Genomic DNA, 21,716 nt, shown 5'->3' with positions numbered 1-21,716 from the left:
ATATTGAACGTGAAGGACCACTAATTTAAGTTTGTTATAACCATAATTCATTAGAAGTAAAATATGAAGCGTGTGGCCCTGACCTAAAAACAGTGTGTCATAAGTGTGTTTCTAATATACATAGTGTACAGAATATATAAATGTAAAAGGAGTACTCGATCAGTAAATAAAAATCTTTAAAGATACATAGGTACGCAAGCCGAAAAGGATAAACTGGATAATAACGGAGTACTGACTGACTGAATTTGGTTTTACATCACGGCAGGGGACACCAGAAATGGGCTTCACAAATTATACCCATCACACCATGGTTCAAATTTTACAGGATTGAATATTATCCCTTAGTGCAGATACTGAAACTTTGAAATATAAATTGCATATATATGATGCTATTTCACGTTATGCTTTGACGAGGGGTTCAGAGAGATTGAAAGTGTTGAACAGGTCATTTCCACTCCACTGTCGGACTGACTGACTGAGTTTAGTTTTACGCCGCTTTTAGCAAATATTCCAGCAACATCACGGCGGGGGACACCAGAAATGGGCTTCACACATTGTGCCCATGTGGGGAATCGAACCTGGGTCTTTGGCGTGACAAGCCAACGCTTTAACCACTAGACTATCCCACCGCCCCTCCACTGTCAGAAGAAGTTGAAGAGAAAGTTTATAATGTGAGATAGGATAAGTTCAAACATTTAGATCATTATGCAGATATTAGACCATGCTGAGGTGAGATGGTGAAATTGGGTTTAACATCGTGCTTGAGAATATTTCGCTCATATGACAACGTACATGTATGTGTATGTGTATGTGAGGCTGCTTGTACTAGCCCAGACTGAAGCTGGTTTTATAGTGCTAGTCCACTGAGATACCATGCCGCAGTGAAGCATGAATACCCCACTCAGACACATTAAACTGACTCCGAGCCAACCAGTCCTTGTACCCATTAATGCCGAGCGCCAGACAGGGACCAACAAGTACCATATTTTATACGTCTTTTGGTATGACGCGAGCTCGGGGATCGAACCCGTGATCTTCCACTCTCCGGGCGGAAGCTCTAACCACTACACCATGGAGGCAGTAGACCATGCTGAAGATAGAAGACCACAACGTAGATAATAGATCATAGATATTAGACAGAAGAGCAGATATTATAACCATTGTGGAGATATTAGACCATACAGCAGATATTAGACCTTAGCATGATTATTAGACCATAGTGGACATATAAGAACACAATACAGATATTAGATCATAGTGCAGTTATAAAACAATAATGCAGATATTAACCCTAACACGGTTATTACACCAGAGTATATATTCAACCACAATGCAGATATCATATCACAGTTCAGATTAGATCATATAGCTGTAAGGTATATTACCATGACTGTGAGGGAAGCACAAAGCTACATCTTTATTAATACATCAAGTTAAAGGAATTTCTGATTAATAACAATTCACTGAAAAAATGACAAGAAAATGGAATCCATTTTCACTAATTCATCTCAGTTTCCTGAACTCCTAAATCTGAAGACCAAGTGAAATACTGACTTCATAACAATCTTCAGAAGCCAAGACTCGACAACATTTTCTGCACCAAGGCATCTCTGTAGAACACTCCTTCCTTCATACTGTGAGACAGAGTTGGGTCATCAACGTCGGCATAGGTGACCTCGATGTTGGGGAGACAGAAGCATACCGTCCCTCCAGAGCAGGTTCTACAGACCACGGCTGGACTGAGGTCGTCGTCATACACCGCCAACACTTGACCAGGGGAAGTGGAGGATGTCTTCAGCTGAAGCCCTTCAAGGGGGAGGGTAAAGTGTGATACTGGTTCACCGGTTGTCTGTACTGAGATCGATGTGTTGTCTGTTTGTAATTGGATGACTGGGTCGCACTGAGATCCTGAGATGGAGAAGATCATGAAATTAGAACTGTTTCAAGGAAAACAATATTCACAAAAATGCATCTTCAGTTTCAGTGCTATATTTCATTTTTTGTAAACAACAATAAAAATATGAAAATGTAGAAAACTTCATGTCCTTGAGACCATCCCGTAAAATGAAGGTCATCTAGACAGTTTCAGATTCTTATACCTTTGAGAAATGTGGAAAATTTATTTTACCATATTTGGATGATGGATTAATTTTGACTTTAAGATAACAATATTTTTCTCAGTAACAAGGTGAAAGGTTCCCCAAAACATGTTTACATCCTGTTTGTTTATTGTTTAATGCTACTCCGCAATAAAATTCTTGAAAGGCCTTTAGAAGTTGGACGAACGTGAATACATGACACATTTTTATAGATAACAACTTTTATTCTTTATATGACGTTTCAGAGCTAATTCTCGTTCCTTCATGTTGGACCGCCTCCGTGGTGTAGTGGTTAGAGCGTCCGCCCCTGAGAGTGGAAGGTCGCGGGTACGACCCCCGACCACGTCATACCAAAAGACGTTAAAATATGGTACTTGTTGGTCCCTGCATGGCGCTCGGCATTAATGGGTACAACAAGGACTGGTCGGCTCGGAGTCAGTATAATGTGTCTGAGTGGGGTATTCATGCTTCACTGCAGCATGGTATCTCAGTGGGCTAGCACTATAAAACTAGCTAAAGTCTGGGCTAGTACAAGCAGCCGCACATACACATACACATGCATGCACGTCGTCATATGAGCGAAATATTCTCAAGCACACCGTTAAACCCAATTTCACCTCACCTCACCTCCTTCATCCTTGTGATGATACTCAGCAGTATTCCAGCTATATGACAATGGTCAGTAAAGAATCGAGCGAGGAGAAGACAATCCTGTGATTGATAGCATCGATTTACACAACTGAGACACCAAGACATGGTCAACCAAGTCCGCCAGCCTGACCACCCGATCCTGTTAGTCGTCTCTTATGACAAGCATGGGTTACTGAAGATCAACTCTAACGGGATCTTCATAGGTGCTTACATCAAGAAGTAATTATACCAGTAGGTAACACAGAAAACATATATTCCATGAGATGGTACCTAGTGTATAAATCTGCTAAACCAGATTTGCTGTCAATATGGGTAGAATGTTCCTATCATCCAAAAGAAGATAAGTCCAATCAATTTTGCAATGGTTACCTTGGCAACACTCCTCCAGGAGTCTCCGGACCAGGATACATCCTCCAGCCACGCCCAGGACAGATCCTCCCTTGAACAGAAGTTCCTTCAGCAGGTGCCCCAGCTTGACCAGTTCAGGGGTCATGACCATACTGACCCCGTCTCCTGCATCTGTGTCAAGTTTCACATCGCCCACGGCAACCAGAGTCTGTCCTGCTGACTGGTCTCCAGGAAGTGTACACTGCTTGATGTCCAGGTGGGCCACACACGTGCTGCTCAGGTCAGTAAGAGATACCAGAGTCTGGTAGAGCCTTCCAGTACTTGCACTGACCAGTCCCCCTCCCTCGCACACATATATTGTCTGAGATGGCGCCGGCCGGACTGACAGTTGTCGACTTGTTCCACTGACTGTGTCACCATTTCTATCTAGAATGACATACAAAACTATAATAAATTAACAATGAAGCTAAATGGCTTATCCAAGAAAAAAACAAGTATTGGCTTAGCACTTATGTATCCAAGTGGGGAACTGAACCTAGGTCTTTGATGTGTCAAGAGATCACTTTAACCACTAGGCTAATTCACTTCCCTCTGTTAATAAGAGAAAATGCTAAAAAATGTGGAACCCATTCTTGCTGTCCACCATTATAAAATGGCTGGACATAAAGTAAATGTTGATACGGATAATATATACTAGTCTACCCAGTAATTGCTAGCAAATATTATAAGGGATACTTTAGATAGTAAGTGCTAGTAGATACGGTAAGTGCTACTTAGTAAGTGCAGGTGTAAACTGTAAGTGCTACTTAGTAAGTGCAGGTGTAAAGTATAGTGCTACTTTAATTAGTAAGTGCTGGTGTAAACCTTAAGTGCTACTTTACTTCGTAAGTGCTGGTGTAAACTGTAAGTGCTACTTAACTTAGTAAGTGCTGGTGTAAACTGTAAGTGTACTTTACTTAGTAAGTGCTGGTGTATATAAATAAGTGCTTTACATAGTAAATTTTGCAAGGACACATGAAAACTTTCAAAACTAAGAAAACTACCCCAAAACTTACAACTGACTTCAATGTTCCAGTTTTCAAGTACTTTCTTGAAAATTCCATCCGACAATTTCCCATCCTGTTGAACCACGATACCATCGGATGGCTTATACAGGTGATGCTGTAAAACATCTGCCGCAGATCTGACTGGGTCTTTGTCAGGTTCTTCTCTAACCTGTTACACAAGTAAGCCAGAGTTGTCTCCCTTGATAGACCGACGCCATGTCTTTCACACCTAACACTGGTAGCAATGGAGCATAAATCAGGGTCTCTCCTACAGTCAGCATTCAGGTTGAGACCGATTCCCAGGACATACAGACTGCTGTCCATTTCTAAAAAGAATGACAAATCATAAAGAACACGGAAATATGAATTACCGTATTCAATAATATCATTATCAAGGGCAAATGTTCTTTTCGCAATTTATTAGTTAGTGTCAAGAATGTGTTGATCGTGTTTTCTTTTCTATATCAAAAGTACAAAAATAATATTGTTGGAGAATCTAATATGTGAGTGAGTGAGATTAAACCCTACTTAAACAGTGAGTGAGTGAGTTTAAACCCCAATTTGAACAGTGAGTGAAGCGACGTTAAACATAACCCAACAGAATACCAGCTATATCAAAGTGTGTTAGGTTAAAGTGGTTGACATTTAGCTCTGCACAATGAATTTACTGGACCACTAGACTGATGCTAGTCTCTGGATATGTATACTTTTGATAGAGACAAAAAAACCCATTAAATTGACAAAAAGCCCCAGTGAGATGGAGGATTAAGAACCTGAGGAAATCTAGACTTCCTTCATTTAGGGCTTTAGCATTGCAGGGAGGGCTAGACAGGGAACATAATGTGGTTCAGGGACCATGAGACAGACTACTGGAGCACATATGGCCCATGGAAAGGACTGGATACCACACCTAGTTAACATTCATAAACTAAATTAAAGATATCCCTCCTCAGGTTATAGTAAACCTCAGATTTATGACAATCTGGGCCCCAATTCACAAAGCGATTGTAGTGCTACGACGGTTGTAAGTCCATGCTGAAGCAGTGTTCAAAACTCTCAAACTTCCAAGCCAGACAGTAGGACTGGTAACTTTAAAAATTACCAGTCCAGATACAAACTTGCCTGTCCGGTTTTCAACAATTAACAAGAAGACAAAGTCATCAATATCCCCTTTTCAATGGCAAAATACACTTCATGATTATGTCTACAAGTTATGATTATGTCAAATATTTAGGTATGTATATAGAAAAGTGGAAGGAGAGTATTGAAAGGTTTTTAAAGTTCTGCTCCAGAAAGGAGCACTATCACCAATTTCAGTCTATGTCAAACTTGTTGCCATGGAAATGCCAAAAATATTTTATTCAGAAATCCAAAACTACCAAAAGGCACCAGTACACCACCAGATCTATGTATGTGCCAAGTTTGGTGAAGAAACATTGAACGGTTTTAGAGTTCTCCTCCGGAAAAGTGCACTACCACTAATTTCTGTTTTAGTCAAACTTGTTGCCACGGGAAAGCCAAAAATATTTTATTCAGAATTCCAAAACTACCAAAAGGCACCAGTACACCACCAGATCTATCTATGTGCCAAGTTTGGTGAGAAAATAGTGAACGGTTTTAGAGTTTTGCTCCGGAAAAGACAAATGTGCACGGAAGGACAGACGGACGGACAGAGTCCATTTTAATACCCCTGCAAAAGCGCGTTGTGGGGGATAAAAACTGTGACTGCCATTTCCAACTTGCGCAAGCTCCATTCACTGAGATGTAAATAGACCGTTCCGGGCGGTCGGGCAGGCAGGAATTTTAAACGCTGGCTGAAGTATGGGACTACAATCACTTAGTGAATTGGGGCCCAGATTGTCATAAATCTGTTTACTATAATCTGAGGAGGGATATCTTTAATTCACTTTATGAATGTATACTGAATATTTGGGACTGAGATTATAAGAGCAATTTGTAAATGAAACTCAAATCATTATGCATTACAAGACCAAAGTGTTAAGTGTCAAGTCTCTTTATTATTATCTTTATTATTACCTCTCCTGTAACAATGGTAACACCAACAAGAAGACCAAACCAGCTTGCCTGGTAGCTCATGGCTACTTTCTATTGTTCCTGGCTAGTTTGTAGTCTTGACAGCCCAAGTGGCTGGTGTGATATTCCACTGTGAGTAATAACAGGTAAACCTTCTCATCTTGAGACAATCTCAAAGAAAATCAAAAATGGTCACTTTAAAATTTAGATGAAGCTGACAAATTCAGTAATATTGACTCAAAGGGACTGATCATAATTTATGGCTAAGGCCGGGATGTGATTTTTATGGAGAAGCATGTATAATGCAAATGACCACCCCCACCCCCTCAAATTAAGTGACCCTACTAAATGTCATGTACAAAATCAAATCCCCCACCCCCACCCCATAATTTTTAAGCATAGTACAGTCATCCCTCGCAATAATGCTCTTCGCGATACCTTGGATTCGGTTAAACTGCGGGGTAATCCATGGCTCCCATAAAAAATAGTTGCCCAGTGATCACACATATTCACGTCATCGAAAATAGCACATCAACAAATCCGCTGTTGAGCTCTGGTTAATCAACGTTTGATTTTTAGACTAAGTGTAATCGTTTGCCGCGATGGAAAGTTTTGCTGAAGGTAAAGTTTTCGCGTTGTGCTCCGGAAACAAATTGTAAACTTGCGAAATTCAGTGCGGATTGCAATTAACAGGGTTTAGTACATATCTATGTTTTTCGGATGGTTTTTAACTGAATCACCAGTACATTGGACCAAAACATCTGTGCACAGCTGATTGCTATTTCCGGCTTAGTTGAATTACAGGTAGCATGACAGGAACAACAATTGAATTATCATGTCTTGTGATGTTTGATTGCAAGTTTCCAGTACATACATCTATTTTCATTTTCTATTTTCAACAATACGATATAGTTTTGACTGGGCACAATACACGAAATAGCAGTTTTGTCATGTCCATCATACACTCCATGGAAAAACGATTTTACTTGGCCTTTGTTCCTCGTTATGTAATAGTTACTATAACGCGGGTGTCTAACAATGCGGGGGGGCATCCATGGACCCCAAGACCCGCGTTGTGGCGAGGGATGACTGTATTTAAATGTTTTTATGTACAAAATTGATGACCCCAAAACAAAAATGGGTGACCTTCCCTAGCCATTAATTATGAATGGTCCCTAACCATCTTGAAGCTTGAAATAAATATTTTAGTCTGCAACCATATTTGTTCCTGTAATTGTTACGGTCTAAAAAGTGGCTTCTTAAATCTGAAATTGTCTTATATGAAATGATGTGGACAGTCCAGGTGAGTGCTCGCTAGTATTGTTGAAAATTATGCCCCTCATGAAATGCAAGTTAAAAAAGGATAAATGTACCATATGGTTCAACCATCACCCCACACAGTTTGTGACCTCGGAGCCAGAGATCATTCGGCCATTTTGTGTAGATTCCTGTCACACCCTGCTCCACTAAAGCCTCTCGGACAGACAGACAGGCAGCCACTTCCATTGTGAAGACTCCTTCAAAACTCTGTTTACAGAAAACCCACGTTCAAGAGACAGAATTTATTAACAACGGCATAGATAAAATATCACATTATTGAAAACGTCCAACATATTGTGCTGATGCCTGGTTCGAACCTGCAACCCTTAGTTTTCTAGCTTGGCAGTTTTATCCACCAGGCTACGAAGGATCACTGTGAAGATCATGATTGTTTGTCAGTATGAACCTAGTGTTTATCACAAGACGGATAGTGCATGCAGAGCATGTGCATTGCCCGTACAAGGCAAGTATCGGTTGCCAGTTGCATCCCAGTTGATTGAACAGTAAATACCAAATATTAAAATTATATCTAAAGTATATCTTCAGTCGGTTCATAAGTTGGATCCAAACCTCGGAGTCTGTTTGGATCCTTCACGTAATACCCTCACCTACAAGGTATGTTTATATCCCAGTTATTGAGATTGAGGAACACTTACATTTTTGTTTGGGTCATCACATAATGACAATTGATGTATATATATTTCCTTCAGAATCTGCCTTCCATTTTCTGTTTCTGGATCCGCGAGCCTTTGTTTGCATCTCCGCCATCACAACACTGCCATGGCTACCAGTTCCTGGAACAACAGGTTCAGCTCTTTACAACCATCCACCATATTTTGGTTGTATTCTTTTAGCTTGTTATTGACTAATGGGAAGAAGGGCATATTTGGCCCTGAAATATCCACACAGAAATGTATGGGATACTAGGGGCCTTTCCAGGACTGGAATCTCTACCGATAGACAAGGAATGGATACTAGGCACCTATTCTGAAATGGAATCTCTACACAGAGACAAGGATTGGATACTGGGGACCTATTCTGAAATGGAATCTTTACACAGAGACAAGGATTGGATACTGGGTACCTATTCTGAAATGGAATCTCTACACAGAGACAAGGATTGGATACTGGGCACCTATTCTGAAATGGAATCTCTACACAGAGACAAGGATTGGATACTGGGCACCTATTCTGAAATGGAATCTCTACACAGAGACAAGGATTGGATACTGGGCACCTATTCTGAAATGGAATCTCTACACAGAGACAAGGATTGGATACTGGGTACCTATTCTGAAATGGAATCTCTACACAGAGACAAGGATTGGATACTGGGCACCTATTCTGAAATGGAATCTCTACACAGAGACAAGGATTGGATACTGGGTACCTATTCTGAAATGGAATCTCTACACAGAGACAAGGATTGGATACTGGGGACCTATTCTGAAATGGAATCTCTACACAAAGACAAGGATTGGATACTGGGCACCTATTCTGAAATGGAATCTCTACACAGAGACAAGGATTGGATACTGGGCACCTATTCTGAAATGGAATCTCTACACAGAGACAAGGAATGGATACTGGGCACCTATTCTGAAATGGAATCTCTTCACAGAGACAAGGATTGGATACTGGGTACCTATTCTGAAATGGAATCTCTACACTAAGACAAGGATTGGATACTGGGCACCTATTCTGAAATGGAATCTCTACACAGAGACAAGGATTGGATACTGGGTACCTATTCTGAAATGGAATCTCTACACAGAGACAAGGAGTTGGATACTGGGCACCTATTCTGAAAAGGAATCTCTACACTAAGACAAGGGATGGATACTGGGCTGAAATGGAATCTCTACACAGAGACAAGGAATGGATACTGGGCACCTATTCTGAAATGGAATCTCTACACAGAGACAAGGATTGGATACTGGGCACCTATTCTGAAATGGAATCTCTACACAGAGACAAGGATTGGATACTGGGGACCTATTCTGAAATGGAATCTCTACACTAAGACAAGGATTGGATACTGGGCACCTATTCTGAAATGGAATCTCTACACAGAGACAAGGATTGGATACTGGGGACCTATTCTGAAATGGAATCTCTACACTAAGACAAGGGATGGATACTGGGCACCTATTCTGAAATGGAATCTCTACACAGAGACAAGGAATGGATACTGGGCACCTATTCTGAAATGGAATCTCTACACAGAGACTAGGATTGGATACTGGGGACCTATTCTGAAATGGAATCTCTACAGAGAGACAAGCAATGGATACTGGGCACCTATTCTGAAATGGAATCTCTACACAGAGACAAGCAATGGATACTGGGCACCTATTCTGAAATGGAATCTCTTCACAATAATTATCCACATCATCCCATGATGCTACACCGGCGGCGGATTCATCCAGGTTACAGGTTCTGCATGAAACCCCTATCAAATCTTCACTCAATGCATTCTGTAATTGTAAGTTTACCTTTAGCACACAGATCTTTTGCATCATCCATCGTTGAGGACGTTGTCTCCAGGTAGGTAAAATTCCTTCCAATAGCCACTGTGTCCAGCTGTCTTTTAAAGGCATCCCCATCAAATGACCCCATCCTGGCTTGCAGGTGTCTGTTGGACAGTTACTCAGATGGCTACTCTTGTCTTATGTCTGGAAATAATGTTTAATATCTTAATACATTTGAAGGGTACCTAATATCCACCTCAGACATGTTTCCCGATTAACCTGAGGTGTTAAAAGGTTAACAGTCATATAACCATCTGATCCCACCGAGTACCCATTCACTGCTGGGTGAACAAAGGCAAGTCATCACTCACTGTATTTAATTAATGCCTATTTTAAAAATTTAAACTCTTTTATTTTTATCCCCTCTTTTCTTGGAGAAAGAAGGTGGGCATATTCTATTTCATGGTTTTCTAAATACCAGCCTATATACTGCTACTGGGCAGAACATCGTCATAATGACCAAACTAAACCAAGGAAAGCTTACTATGATTTATCCAAAGAGCAGTCTTTGCAGGTAAGAATTGCTTGTGTGTCAAATTTATCATAGATAACACTGTCTTTTCGATGTTTTACTATTGTTAATTTAGGGTGTAAATTGAACACAAGATGTGGAAACTTAATACAATAATTCACTTTCCTTCAATTGTGTATTGCCACTTTGAACTGCAATGATTCGGTACCGAAGTTGTGATGGGTTGATTGTGACATATGCGATGCTCAAAGAATATCAGTTCATTATCATGATTATATACAAAAACCTTATCATTGACGCTTTGACTGACTGAGTTTGGTTTGACGCCGCTTTTAGCAATATTCCAGCAACATGGGGACACCAGAAATGGGCTTCACACATTGTTTCCATGTGGAGATTCGAACCCGGATCTTTGGCGTATGAGCCAATGCTTTAACCACTAGGCTACCCTACCGCCCCTTGACGCTCTGAGAACACTTCAGTCCATAACATGAATTTGCTTTATCTATCAGTTTGTTACAGCATATCATATCCATCGATTTTATATGATAAAATATTCAGCATAGCTAGGAACAATAAAACAGTTTGCTGTATCTGTGAGTTTGTTCTAAACATAATTTACTGCATTAGTTTCTTGGCAACCACAAGCAACATTTGGGAACAAACGTAATTTCATGCAAAATGATAGCAGGGCTAGAACAAGAAGCAAAAGTCCACTTCTAGACATTAAATACAGGCATCAATGCCAAATGAAACTTAAACAAATACATGATATTGATATATTGAACACCATAGCTTAAACAATATTTTTCAAACTGAAAGTGGAATTCAATAATAATTATAACTTTATTATTATGGTTAATATGGAACAGAAATATGGTAAGTATTAGTATTTCTCTTCAGGATCCATGGTAAACATGGTAAATACTATAATGAACAGATAATCTGGTAGACATATAGTACTATATAGAGGTAGAGAACAAGAAGACCATTCAGCAAGGGTTGACTGTTGAAATCATTTTCATAAGATTAGTGCTTCTGTATCTGTCTCTATAAAATAAATAGCTAGCAGAACTGTCATATCACTGGAGTTAAGGCAGATACCAGTGTTACATGCAAAGAGTGAGTGAGTGAGTATGTTTTTACGCTGCTTTTAGCAGTATTCGAACAATATCACAGCAGGAGACACCAGAAAATTGGCCTTCACACATTGTAGTATTTGTACCCATGTGGGGAATCGAAACCCGGACCTTCGGCGTGACAAGCAAACGCTTTAACCACTAGGCTACCCCACCTCCCCTTACAAGCAAACAAAGACAAAATAATGCAACACGGGCTTCAATGTGTCGGTCGTTGAGATCGGTGGTGCCCAACACATTGAGCGAGTGCAAGAATTGAAGTGTGTGCATTGCACTGAATATCTAAACAACACAGAGCATTGACACGCCAGACCTATTTTCGTACAACACTGCTTTCCCTAAGTAAATATCATAGTAATAGGCGCCTGACTCTGATATATTCATAAGTATGACCTATATATATAAGATATATATAGGTCATACTTATAAATATATCAGAGTCAGGAAAATGTATATAAAATGAGTATGAAAATATATAACTATCTATAACACCATTTAGTCAAACATTATCTTAAAACACACAGTAAAGAGAAGGGGAAGCGCTAGTTAAAATACTAGAAATATGTACACGTGACGTGATAATACAATACTGTCATTTAAATTTTATGATTTACTTGTATCATTTGTTATTTCTACTCTAAGTCTTCACTTAAGTATTTGTTCCTACGAGTTCGGTGAGTCGACGAGGCCTCGGTGGCTATGATATTATTTCTGTTTGTAACAGTAGTTCTCCAACAGCCCAAGAAAGTTTAACACCCACAGATCTTCACTGCCATGACTCAGTTGTCTGCGTGAAGAGGCAAGGTCCAAATGTACTCTAAATGACATATAATTTACGGAATTGTTTCAGCATACCTGGATATGTCAGGGGGTCGCTTTTTCGACCAAAGCACGGTCAGCTGACTTCGAGTCGTCGAAACGAAACTAAGTCAATGTGTTTCATGGTTAATATAAATTACGGACTGTTTTTCCCCTGGAGAGAAAGGATTTCATGAAACTCAAACTATATTTTTCAAAGATATGTCGAATTAAATATTTGACCTACTGTGTCAATGCATGATAGGGATAATAAGCTGCACATAACAGTAAGAAAGTCTGTTTGGGTTTACTGCATATAGAACATCTTAGTTCGTTTTTGTTTACCGGATGTAATCATTTCGGTTACTTCAAAATAATTGCGGGAAAGTGAGTGTCAGCATATTCCGCCACAGAAGTACAAACGTCGTTTGATAACAATCGGTGATAATATTGCATTGACACGTTGTTGTGTGTAAGTCATATGCAGATATTGATTCAGTGTTATCTATTGCGTAGCACATTAATTTGACTAAATATATATTATGTTTCGAAATATTGTCGTCAAGACATCGACATCGCATCTTAGAAAGACTGCGAATGCAGCTGAAGGGGTCGTTGTCGGCACAGGTACTACATATACGTACCCCAGGTACGTTTCTGTATACAGATATGGGGCCCAGATATGTACCCTAAACAATGTCAAAATACAGAAACGTACCTGGTACCCTATAAGGCGGACGAGTCCATATTCCGCAATCCAAAACCAAAACCGCATGTAGTTGTTCCCGTTCAACTGATTTTTTGGGTATTCATATGCATCGCGAAATATCCTTTACTGTGTATTCTCATTACTTACATAACGCAATCACATGTATCTAATACAACAGTATGACAACTCCGATCAAGAATACGACACAATGGAAATGGAATCGTCCAAGGGTACCTTTCTGTATTCTCATTATGGCCAGGGTACGTTTCTGTATACAGAAACGTACCTGGGGTACATATCTGTAGTACCCGTCCGACAACGACCTCTTCAGCGAATGCATGGTTGTGTCATTAGCATCATCCACATTTCAAAGTGTCATTTACCTTCACATTCTGTATTGACAGGTATCATTACTTGTTATAACAAATCAGCTTACCTGAACCAGTTAGGGAAATACAGATCCAAACAGGATATATATTCCCATTATTGTCTGAGGTTCCCGGTGTGGGTCAAGCTTTACGGACCTCACGTGCCACGATATTTAGGATCGATCAGGTTATACCCAAGTCTATCTAGCTCATGGATCAGGTTTTGAGGTAGGGTATGGATGCACTATCTCTTCTAAAGATTACAACTTATCTAATATAAGGGAACTGTTATTTTTTATTGATTTTGAGAGAGAAAATGGAAAGATTTCCGCCCATTCGTTGGTTTCACATTACTTTTCAACTCGCTGTGCGCATGCGCAGAGCGTGTGAAAACTATCCACTGCATGCTTCCGGTTTGGTCGTATGTTTATCGATAGTGTAATGCACTTAAGCTATTTATTTAACTAATCCTGGCCTCTGTTTCATAAATCAAACTTTTTTTCTTTTTTTTTATCTTTGGAGAGTCTTATTAATTGATATATATATGCTAAAAATTATTAACAAAACCTAACACAACAATTACTAGAGAACTCACAAAAATAACTAAAAGCCCAAAAATTAATTACAATATATAGGGTCAAACCATGTTGCGTTACCTCTGTTAATCTGCGAAAGACAGAAGTGGAGGAACAGAAGGAACTAATTCCGAATTATTCTTTATTTGTGCAGATTACCATCTTGAAATAACCAATGTTATGTTTGATTCTCTGAAGGCACCATATTCAGTGGACAAAGCTTGATGGATGTGTGTGATGCAAAGCGTGATGTCACTTTTGGAAATGAAAATCATGCATGATAAAAATGCACCCAGAATTTGTAAATATACTATCCCTTAAGTCTTCACTGTTCCCAAGGTTACACTTATTGTTGATGTTCTGTCAGACACAGACATAACGACGATGGACAAGAGGAAAGGAAAGGGGGCTACCAAGGACCAACCCCGAAAAAGAAATCCAGGTGAGTTGTTATATGCTTTTTTCAGTCTGTGCTTCTCAGACAAGTCTGCTTTCCAGGACCTTTGTATTTCCACAGACTCAGAAAACAGGACTTTTAAATATATGGCTGTGTCAGAGTAGCAGAAATAACTTCCTTGTTTTGGTTGAAATGTGTGCCTGTCATGTAATCAGTCAGAGACATAACGACATTACATGTACGCCTACCGTCTCTTACGCAAGAAGGGTGCGCTCATCAGGACTAAGTGAAGCACTTGACCCTTAATAAATTAATCACTGGGAAACACAAGTGGGAACTAGTGGTGTTCCGATTAATTGAAATAATCGAAGATTGATCGCAGTGACCAAACGACCAAGCGATCGATCACCTTTTCTCAGAATCGAACATAAACGATTTTTTAACTACTTTTTTAGTCTTTGAAATACTTGACAATGGAACATATCGTTGAAGTTGTCAGTGCTTGAAAACGTGTTTAATTCTTAGAAAACTCACTTCACTAACTGAAAAGCCATGACTGAATATTTCTTGAAGACTCCAGGAAGTTTATGTTCAGGATATATAAGTCATCCCACTTTAAAGTAGCAAGTTGCATCATGTTACACATATCTGCAATAACAACCTGGATAGGAAAATCTGAAAAATGACGCTAACTAATTTTTTTCGATGATTGTTTGTTGGTAATGAAGCAATTGTGAGATTTCAACCAATTCCCAACACTAGTGGGAAAACTGCGAGGGGTGATTAAAGCGTCCCGTAAAATCCCTCAAACGTGATAATGCTTATAGAAAACCTCTGTTTTTGTTTTGGATGATGATGGACATTTTGTCTCACGAGTTCATCCAAGAAGTTCATCCAAGGTCAAATTCCATCAAACCATGGTTATGGCATTCACTTGTCGCACCAAACACCAGGTTCAATTCCCCACATGGGAACAGTATGTGATATTGCTGAAATGTTGCCTAAAGCAGGGTAAAAATGCAATACATTCAGTCTATTTAGGAATGCTATATATTGTGAGTGAGTTTAGTTTTACGCCACCTTTAGCAATATTCCAGCAATATCACGGCGGGGGACTCCAGAAATGGGCTTCACATATACCCATGTGGAGAATCGAACCCGGGTCTTCAGCTAACGAGCGAACGCTTAAACCACTAGGCTATCTCACTACCCCAAATATATTGTGCTATACTGCATAACTCTCAAACCTGTTAATGCATGCATCGCTTGCTGATGTACCTCCCACTCGTATGACATCAGGTTCGAGGAGGAAGATGATCCATCCCAGTTTGAAGCAGACCTGGCAATGATGGAGGACTTCGAGAATGAAATGATGGAGGACGAGGCAGCTGGAGGTGGGTAAATGATTCCAGCCGTTCTGACCAACAGCAAATTTCTTGATTAGAAAATATATTTCACAATTGTGGACCAGCTTATAAAGTTTCTAAATTAGCATGAGCCTTTTTTAGGATTACTTTATAGTCCGTTTGGGTTCAAATGAGAACGATGAATGATTAAATATCTCAAAATAGGGATATGTGCACAAAACATAAATAAGACACATAGTCCTGAAACCTCTGTACTCAACAGAATCTGACATTTTATGATCGATCACGGATAAAGTTGTTTAAGAAACCATCATGTAATATTGTGCTACTTTCACGCTTCCCAGCAAGGGGTGACAAACAGCTGGTGGAACAGCGTCACGTTCAGATTTCAGATCCTTTTGGGTACAGAGGTTTTAGGACCATGTGTCTTATTTATGTTTTGTGCACTTATCCCTATTATTTGATCATTCGTCGTTCTCATTTGAACCCAAACAGACTACAGATTGCTATTATGACCACACAGTCCCATTTATCATCTGGTACAATTAGAATTGGTTGCTGAAAACCAGACTCTGAAGATCCAGGTTAAAAAGTCATAACTTACAGAATCAGGTTTTCAAGCTCACTGACTTGGCTGGCACATGTTATCGTATCCCAATGGAGCAGATCGCTGCTCATGTCAATCAATGGATTGTCTGGTCCAGACTCAATTATTTACAGACCAATGTCATATAGCCAGAATATTGCTTAAAGGTACTATATCACACCTCACTTCTCTCAATAATGCTAACTATCAGGCCTTAGGGAAGCTACCATTTATTTATTAAATTTTTTTTTTTAAAGTATTTAGATTGCAATATTTAATTAAACAGTTTGAATGAATTACTGCAACATTGCATTAAATCAGCTCTCATGCCCTCTACCCACCGAACATTATTTCAAGCGAACCCCATAGAGTTATTTCCTTGGAGCGCTCTTTACAAATATCCTATGCACAATATGTGATTGTGAAATTCACCCAGTTCGTCAAACACCAACAACACAGCGCTCGCCAGTTTTCGATGTTCGGAGCAATTGTTTACATTCCATATATGGCCAGTTTTATCTGTTTGGAAGCTGTTTGCCTCGAAGTTTCAATTATTGATTTCAGGCAAGTCGTAAGTGATAATAAGTCTTTTATTTCATCAGTAGGAAGCTAAAGTGAGTGCATGTGCCCCTATATATAATATAGGACAAAAATATTGTTTAAAATGTGTGACATTGTGCCTTTAAAAAGTCATTAAACAGGAAACAACAACAATGCTAAGGGACCGGTCATAATTATGGCTGGGGGTGATGATGATTTTTATGGAGAATGTGAATTTACCCCCTTTAAAATTTATGTACAAAGTAAGTGACCCCCTGCATGTCATGTACAAAATCAATGACCGCCCTCCCCTCCCCTTATTTTTAAAAGCATAATTTTAAAATATTTTTATGTACAAAATTGCTGACCCCCTCTAGAACATGTATATAAAATTGATGACCCACCCCCCTTCCTGCCATGAACAAAATGGGTGACCCCCTTAAAATCGTCATTCACACACACACACACACACACACACACACACACACACACACATCAGCCATAAATTATGAACAGTCTCTAATGACCATCGTTCAAGGGAGGGATATATGATTAAAAGAAGCAAGGCCAGTATGTTCAGGACAAGTGGATGTGGACAGAACAAATTATCATTGGTCCACATACTCAACAAGCCCCCTTTGTTTCACGTCAGGTTCGGGAGATGGACCTGCTGGACCGGAGACCAGGACCTCCAGGAGCAAGTGGGCCCGACCTGCTGCCCCTGACCTTGACCCCAAGACTGACACAGTGACCTTTCAGCAGCTGGATGTGGACAACTATGTTGGTCAGTTCAGTCACAACATGTGTTCAACATTTGTGATTCAAAGTTTATGATTTAAACAGCATCTTTTTGCATCCCACTGAACATAATACATCTCTATATATGTATATGTGGGATGAATATTTTGCGCCCTGAACTAACCCTTCACACGATGTTTAAACAGAATTCCTGTTCAAGCTCATCTCTCCATCTGTGTATAATTAGGGGCGATGGGGTGGCCTAATGGTTAAAGTGTCCGCTTGTCACCCTGAAGACCTGGGTTCTATTCCCTACATGGATACAAAGTGTGAAGCCCATTCAGGGTTCGAAATACCCCATGTATTAGCGTGTCATGGCACGGTAAATATCCAGATGGCACAGATAAAAAATGTTCTTGGTGCCCTTATGGCACGTGAGACATAGCACATCTTTAGTCATTTAATCCCCAAACAAAACACTTAAGCAAATGAAAAACAAGCAAACACATTTATTGACTTTTACGCCCAGGAAATCACTGGAATTATGATGGATGATGCAAAGAAATCTGGTTGTTTTTCCAGTTAGAGTGTTGTGAGTACTGATAGTTCGGTTAGTGAAGAGTAAATTGTGTATGTTAGACATATTGTGAAAAGTGAACCTCTCACGTGATTCTTAGCTATTAAAGGTGATGGGAAAGCAGAACAAATGTACCATAAGAAAGCCATCTTAAGCAGAAGACATATCAGTGATAACCGAAAACTGGTTACATTTGTTGTTTTCTGACAATAAATTTCAAAAGATCATCATCCTTGCTACAGTCATTGATTCTAAAAACATGTGGGCACACTTGATTTCTGAGAGGCACACCTAAAATATTTGCCTGGTGCCCTAAGGCACACTTAGAAAAAAAAGTATTTCTATCCCTGCCATTTCTGGTGTCCCTCTCCGTCATATTGCTGGAGTATTGCTAAAAGTGGCATGAAACCATACTCCCTCACTCACTCTGTGTATAATTAAGCATGCTGATCCTATTTATAGAAACAACAAAGACCAGCGTTACCATGTTTCTGTCCCCCAGGGAAACATCTGGCAGGGATGCCGGGGGCCACACAGGGACCGGTACCCATCATCCGGATGCACGGGATCACTCAAGATGGCAACAGTGTCATGGCCCACATCCACGGCTTCGCCGCATACTTCTACGTCCCAGCACAGCCGGGCTTTAAAGAGAAGGATTGTGGGGCATTTAAGGTGAACATTGGAATTACGCAAGTGTGTTCATATAAAAATCCACTCTGGATTATTAGGACTTAGGGGTTTATATGGTCCTGCTTACTGGTCGGTATTTGACAATATCGGTAAAACCTCTTATTATTAGAAGCAAGAAAAATTCTCAATGTAAATATAGTTACACCATTTTTCCTTATCCTGACTCATGCTTATTTGCTTTCTCATCCTCTCTTCCGAACGGTCTAGTTTAAACTTGAATCCCTTCAATTCCCTTGAAGCGAACGTACAATCACTCACCCTGAATCATCTCCCTTTTCCAGCCAAAACTGGCACGTGACCTGCCATGCCTTGCTCCTCACTCTCTCCTCTATCGCCCAAGAGGACGGTTGGGCGGTCACTTCAGGGTCCCTTCGCGGCTTATAACTTCAAATATTTGGGATATATAGCACAAATTCTGCCGTGATTGTGTTTCTAAGTATGTTGTTTATCATATTTATAGCAAAATTTGTACATTGTATGTCAAATTAATTCACAATTTCTCTTTGTTCGAGGTGACTGTTTGTTCACATGTTTCAATGTAAACAACAGTCCATCACGTCTCAATGCTTGATTTACACCCTGGGTGTTCTTCTTGGCTGGTTTACGGTTTGAGTATGTCTTGATGTTTGATAATTGTGTATAATCATGTGTATATATTGAATTTATGACTTCATATATCTGTTGAATAGTGAAATAACTGACTTATAAAATTTTTGAAAAATTTGAGCCCGAAAGTTATACAACCTGTTGTCAGATTCAACCAGCCTTCGTGAGAAGGTGATACAGTCTTGAGTGCTGTGAGTTGCGGCAACTATGTCTTGACAGCTGTGCTGATCGTCGAAGATGTTACATCTTCCTGTTGGCAGTCTACCGCAGCAGTTGCAGCAGAAGCAGACGTCAGCTGAGAACCCTTTGGCGTTTGAAAACGCTACATCGTCAGCGATGTCTACAGACGAGTCAGTTGCAGTCATCCCGCAGCAGCGTCCGATTACGAACGCTGAGGTCCTCAACGTTGAAGATTTTGCTGATACCATCACCCATAGGGTGATGCAGGCCATGGAGAAGAGGCTAGAGCGGGAGAAGAAGCAGCTGGTTCCTGAGAACAACGCTGCAGAGGGCTAGATGATGGCAGACATCGCAGAGCGGTCCTTTACTACATCGTCAGCAGTCAACGTAGACATCTCTAGTCAGAGCCTAGCAGCTGAGCGGGGACAACCTGCAGAAGATGATGACTTCATCTTCACTGAGGCAAAGGTATTGGCTTGAGTGGCTGATGGTCTCCCGATATCGTCTCCATCCAGAGACCATACCGCCGATGAAGCCCATTGCGCAGGTTACAGATAACCTGAAAACAACCTTTGAAAAGGCTTCAAAGACACAAGGGCAGGATACTCCGCAGTTCAGCATATCATAACATCATAACAAGGTCCAGAGCCATCAATGAAGCGCTGATGTGTGCTTTCAAGCATCCTAAGACGGAAGAAGAAAAAATGATCCATTCTACACTAGTGTTACAGCGCAAGGATCAGGAGTTTATCTCCGATCACTTGGCCTCTGTGTCGGCAGGCATCACACTATTACGTCATCAGGGGCTGCTGAGTTCCTCTACATGGCCAGATGTCTACACCAAGCCTTTACTACGAAAACCTTGGGCAGCGGCATCCGACAGTTGTCGCGTGAAGTAACTCAAGAATCCAAGGACTTGATGTTGCTCAAGTCGGTCCAGACGATGAACACCATGGTGCAACAATCTACTCAGCGCAGTCAACTACGATCCCGCTTCTCAGGTATACAGAGGTCTAAAGAGCAGAAGTTCCCATCTACACGTGGCGGCAACTTGGGATCTTTTCGTCGCCCAAGTAATACCAGAAGTTACTCCGGCCGTGGGCAGTCCTCCGGCAGGAACAGGAGGTCCCGTGATTGAAGATCAGGTTTGGAACGACCGGCGTCTTCCACCCCCAGCCGTTCCTGTACAACCGTCAACCGGGGGTGGACGGTTGGGTCTATACTGGGAGAATTGGAGAGTACTACAGGACGACTACGTCATAGAAGTATTACGAGTATCCGCACCTGCAGCGAGACAAGCTCACCAAAGCTATCGAGATGTTATTGACAAAAGGTGTGGTAGAAGTTGTCGATCAATGCAGACTCACGCCCGGGTATGACTTTCCAATTTTCCTAGTACCCAAAAAGAACTCCAAAGAGAAGTTTCGACTTCAACATGAAGATCTTCAACAAGCATTACCTGTTGAAACCAGAGAAGTTCAAGATGCTACATCTACCTCAGCTGAGACATCTTATTCGACCCAAATACTTCATGGCCAGCATAGATCTGCAAGATGCCTATCTACATATCCCGATGCACTCAGAATCACGGAAGTACCTGCGACTCCTGTTCGAAGGGCGGCACTACCAGTGGAAGGTCCTGCCCTTTGGAATTTCGTCGGCCCCGTGGTTATTTACGCGAATAACCAAACCGATTGTCTCCATCAGAAGGGGCTACGCAGTGCCTTCTACCAGGCACATCCAGGTGCATCCAGGCACATCAAGATGTAGATTAACTCAGACTACAGCTGCAGTTTACGATCAACCTGCTGACACAGTTGGGCTGGCTGGTGAATCATCAGAAGTTGGAGCTGGAGCCGACCCAAGATCTACAGTTCCTGGGCATCAGATTCCTGACAAGAGAGAAACGCATCCCGGTACCAGACGACCGATGGCAGAGCAT

The 21,716-nt window shown here is 40.7% G+C and overlaps 3 protein-coding genes across 3 annotated transcripts in view; 1 reads left to right on the top strand and 2 right to left on the bottom strand.

Annotated features, from left to right (window-relative positions):
• Positions 1-1,034: 1,034 nt before the first annotated feature.
• LOC124270374 lies at positions 1,035-3,366 on the bottom strand. Its single transcript, XM_046705412.1, has 3 exons — positions 3,120-3,366; positions 1,555-1,908; positions 1,035-1,090 (listed from the first exon to the last, which is right to left on the bottom strand). Exons 1-2 carry the CDS (start codon positions 3,247-3,249, stop codon positions 1,568-1,570), a joined length of 471 nt encoding a protein of 156 aa, XP_046561368.1. The 5' UTR covers positions 3,250-3,366; the 3' UTR covers positions 1,035-1,090; positions 1,555-1,567.
• On the bottom strand, positions 3,366-8,292 carry LOC124270373. Its single transcript, XM_046705411.1, has 4 exons — positions 8,155-8,292; positions 7,552-7,705; positions 4,154-4,470; positions 3,366-3,524 (listed from the first exon to the last, which is right to left on the bottom strand). Exons 2-4 carry the CDS (start codon positions 7,682-7,684, stop codon positions 3,375-3,377), a joined length of 600 nt encoding a protein of 199 aa, XP_046561367.1. The 5' UTR covers positions 7,685-7,705; positions 8,155-8,292; the 3' UTR covers positions 3,366-3,374.
• A 4,514-nt stretch (positions 8,293-12,806) lies between these two features.
• The window catches only part of LOC124270372 (DNA polymerase delta catalytic subunit-like), a 61,977-nt gene continuing 53,067 nt past the window's right edge, over positions 12,807-21,716 (top strand). The window contains 5 exon segments of the mRNA XM_046705410.1: positions 12,807-12,910; positions 14,458-14,532; positions 15,787-15,881; positions 17,633-17,764; positions 18,798-18,970. Of these exon segments, the coding sequence (XP_046561366.1) occupies positions 15,833-15,881; positions 17,633-17,764; positions 18,798-18,970 (354 nt within the window). The 5' untranslated portion in view covers positions 12,807-12,910; positions 14,458-14,532; positions 15,787-15,832.

Source organism: Haliotis rubra, unplaced genomic scaffold (genome assembly GCF_003918875.1).
Source record: "Haliotis rubra isolate DU_JTF1 unplaced genomic scaffold, ASM391887v1 Scf151, whole genome shotgun sequence".
Lineage (NCBI taxonomy): Eukaryota > Metazoa > Mollusca > Gastropoda > Lepetellida > Haliotidae > Haliotis > Haliotis rubra.
Note: the sequence above shows the minus strand (reverse complement) of the source record. Positions and strands in the feature narration are given on the sequence as shown.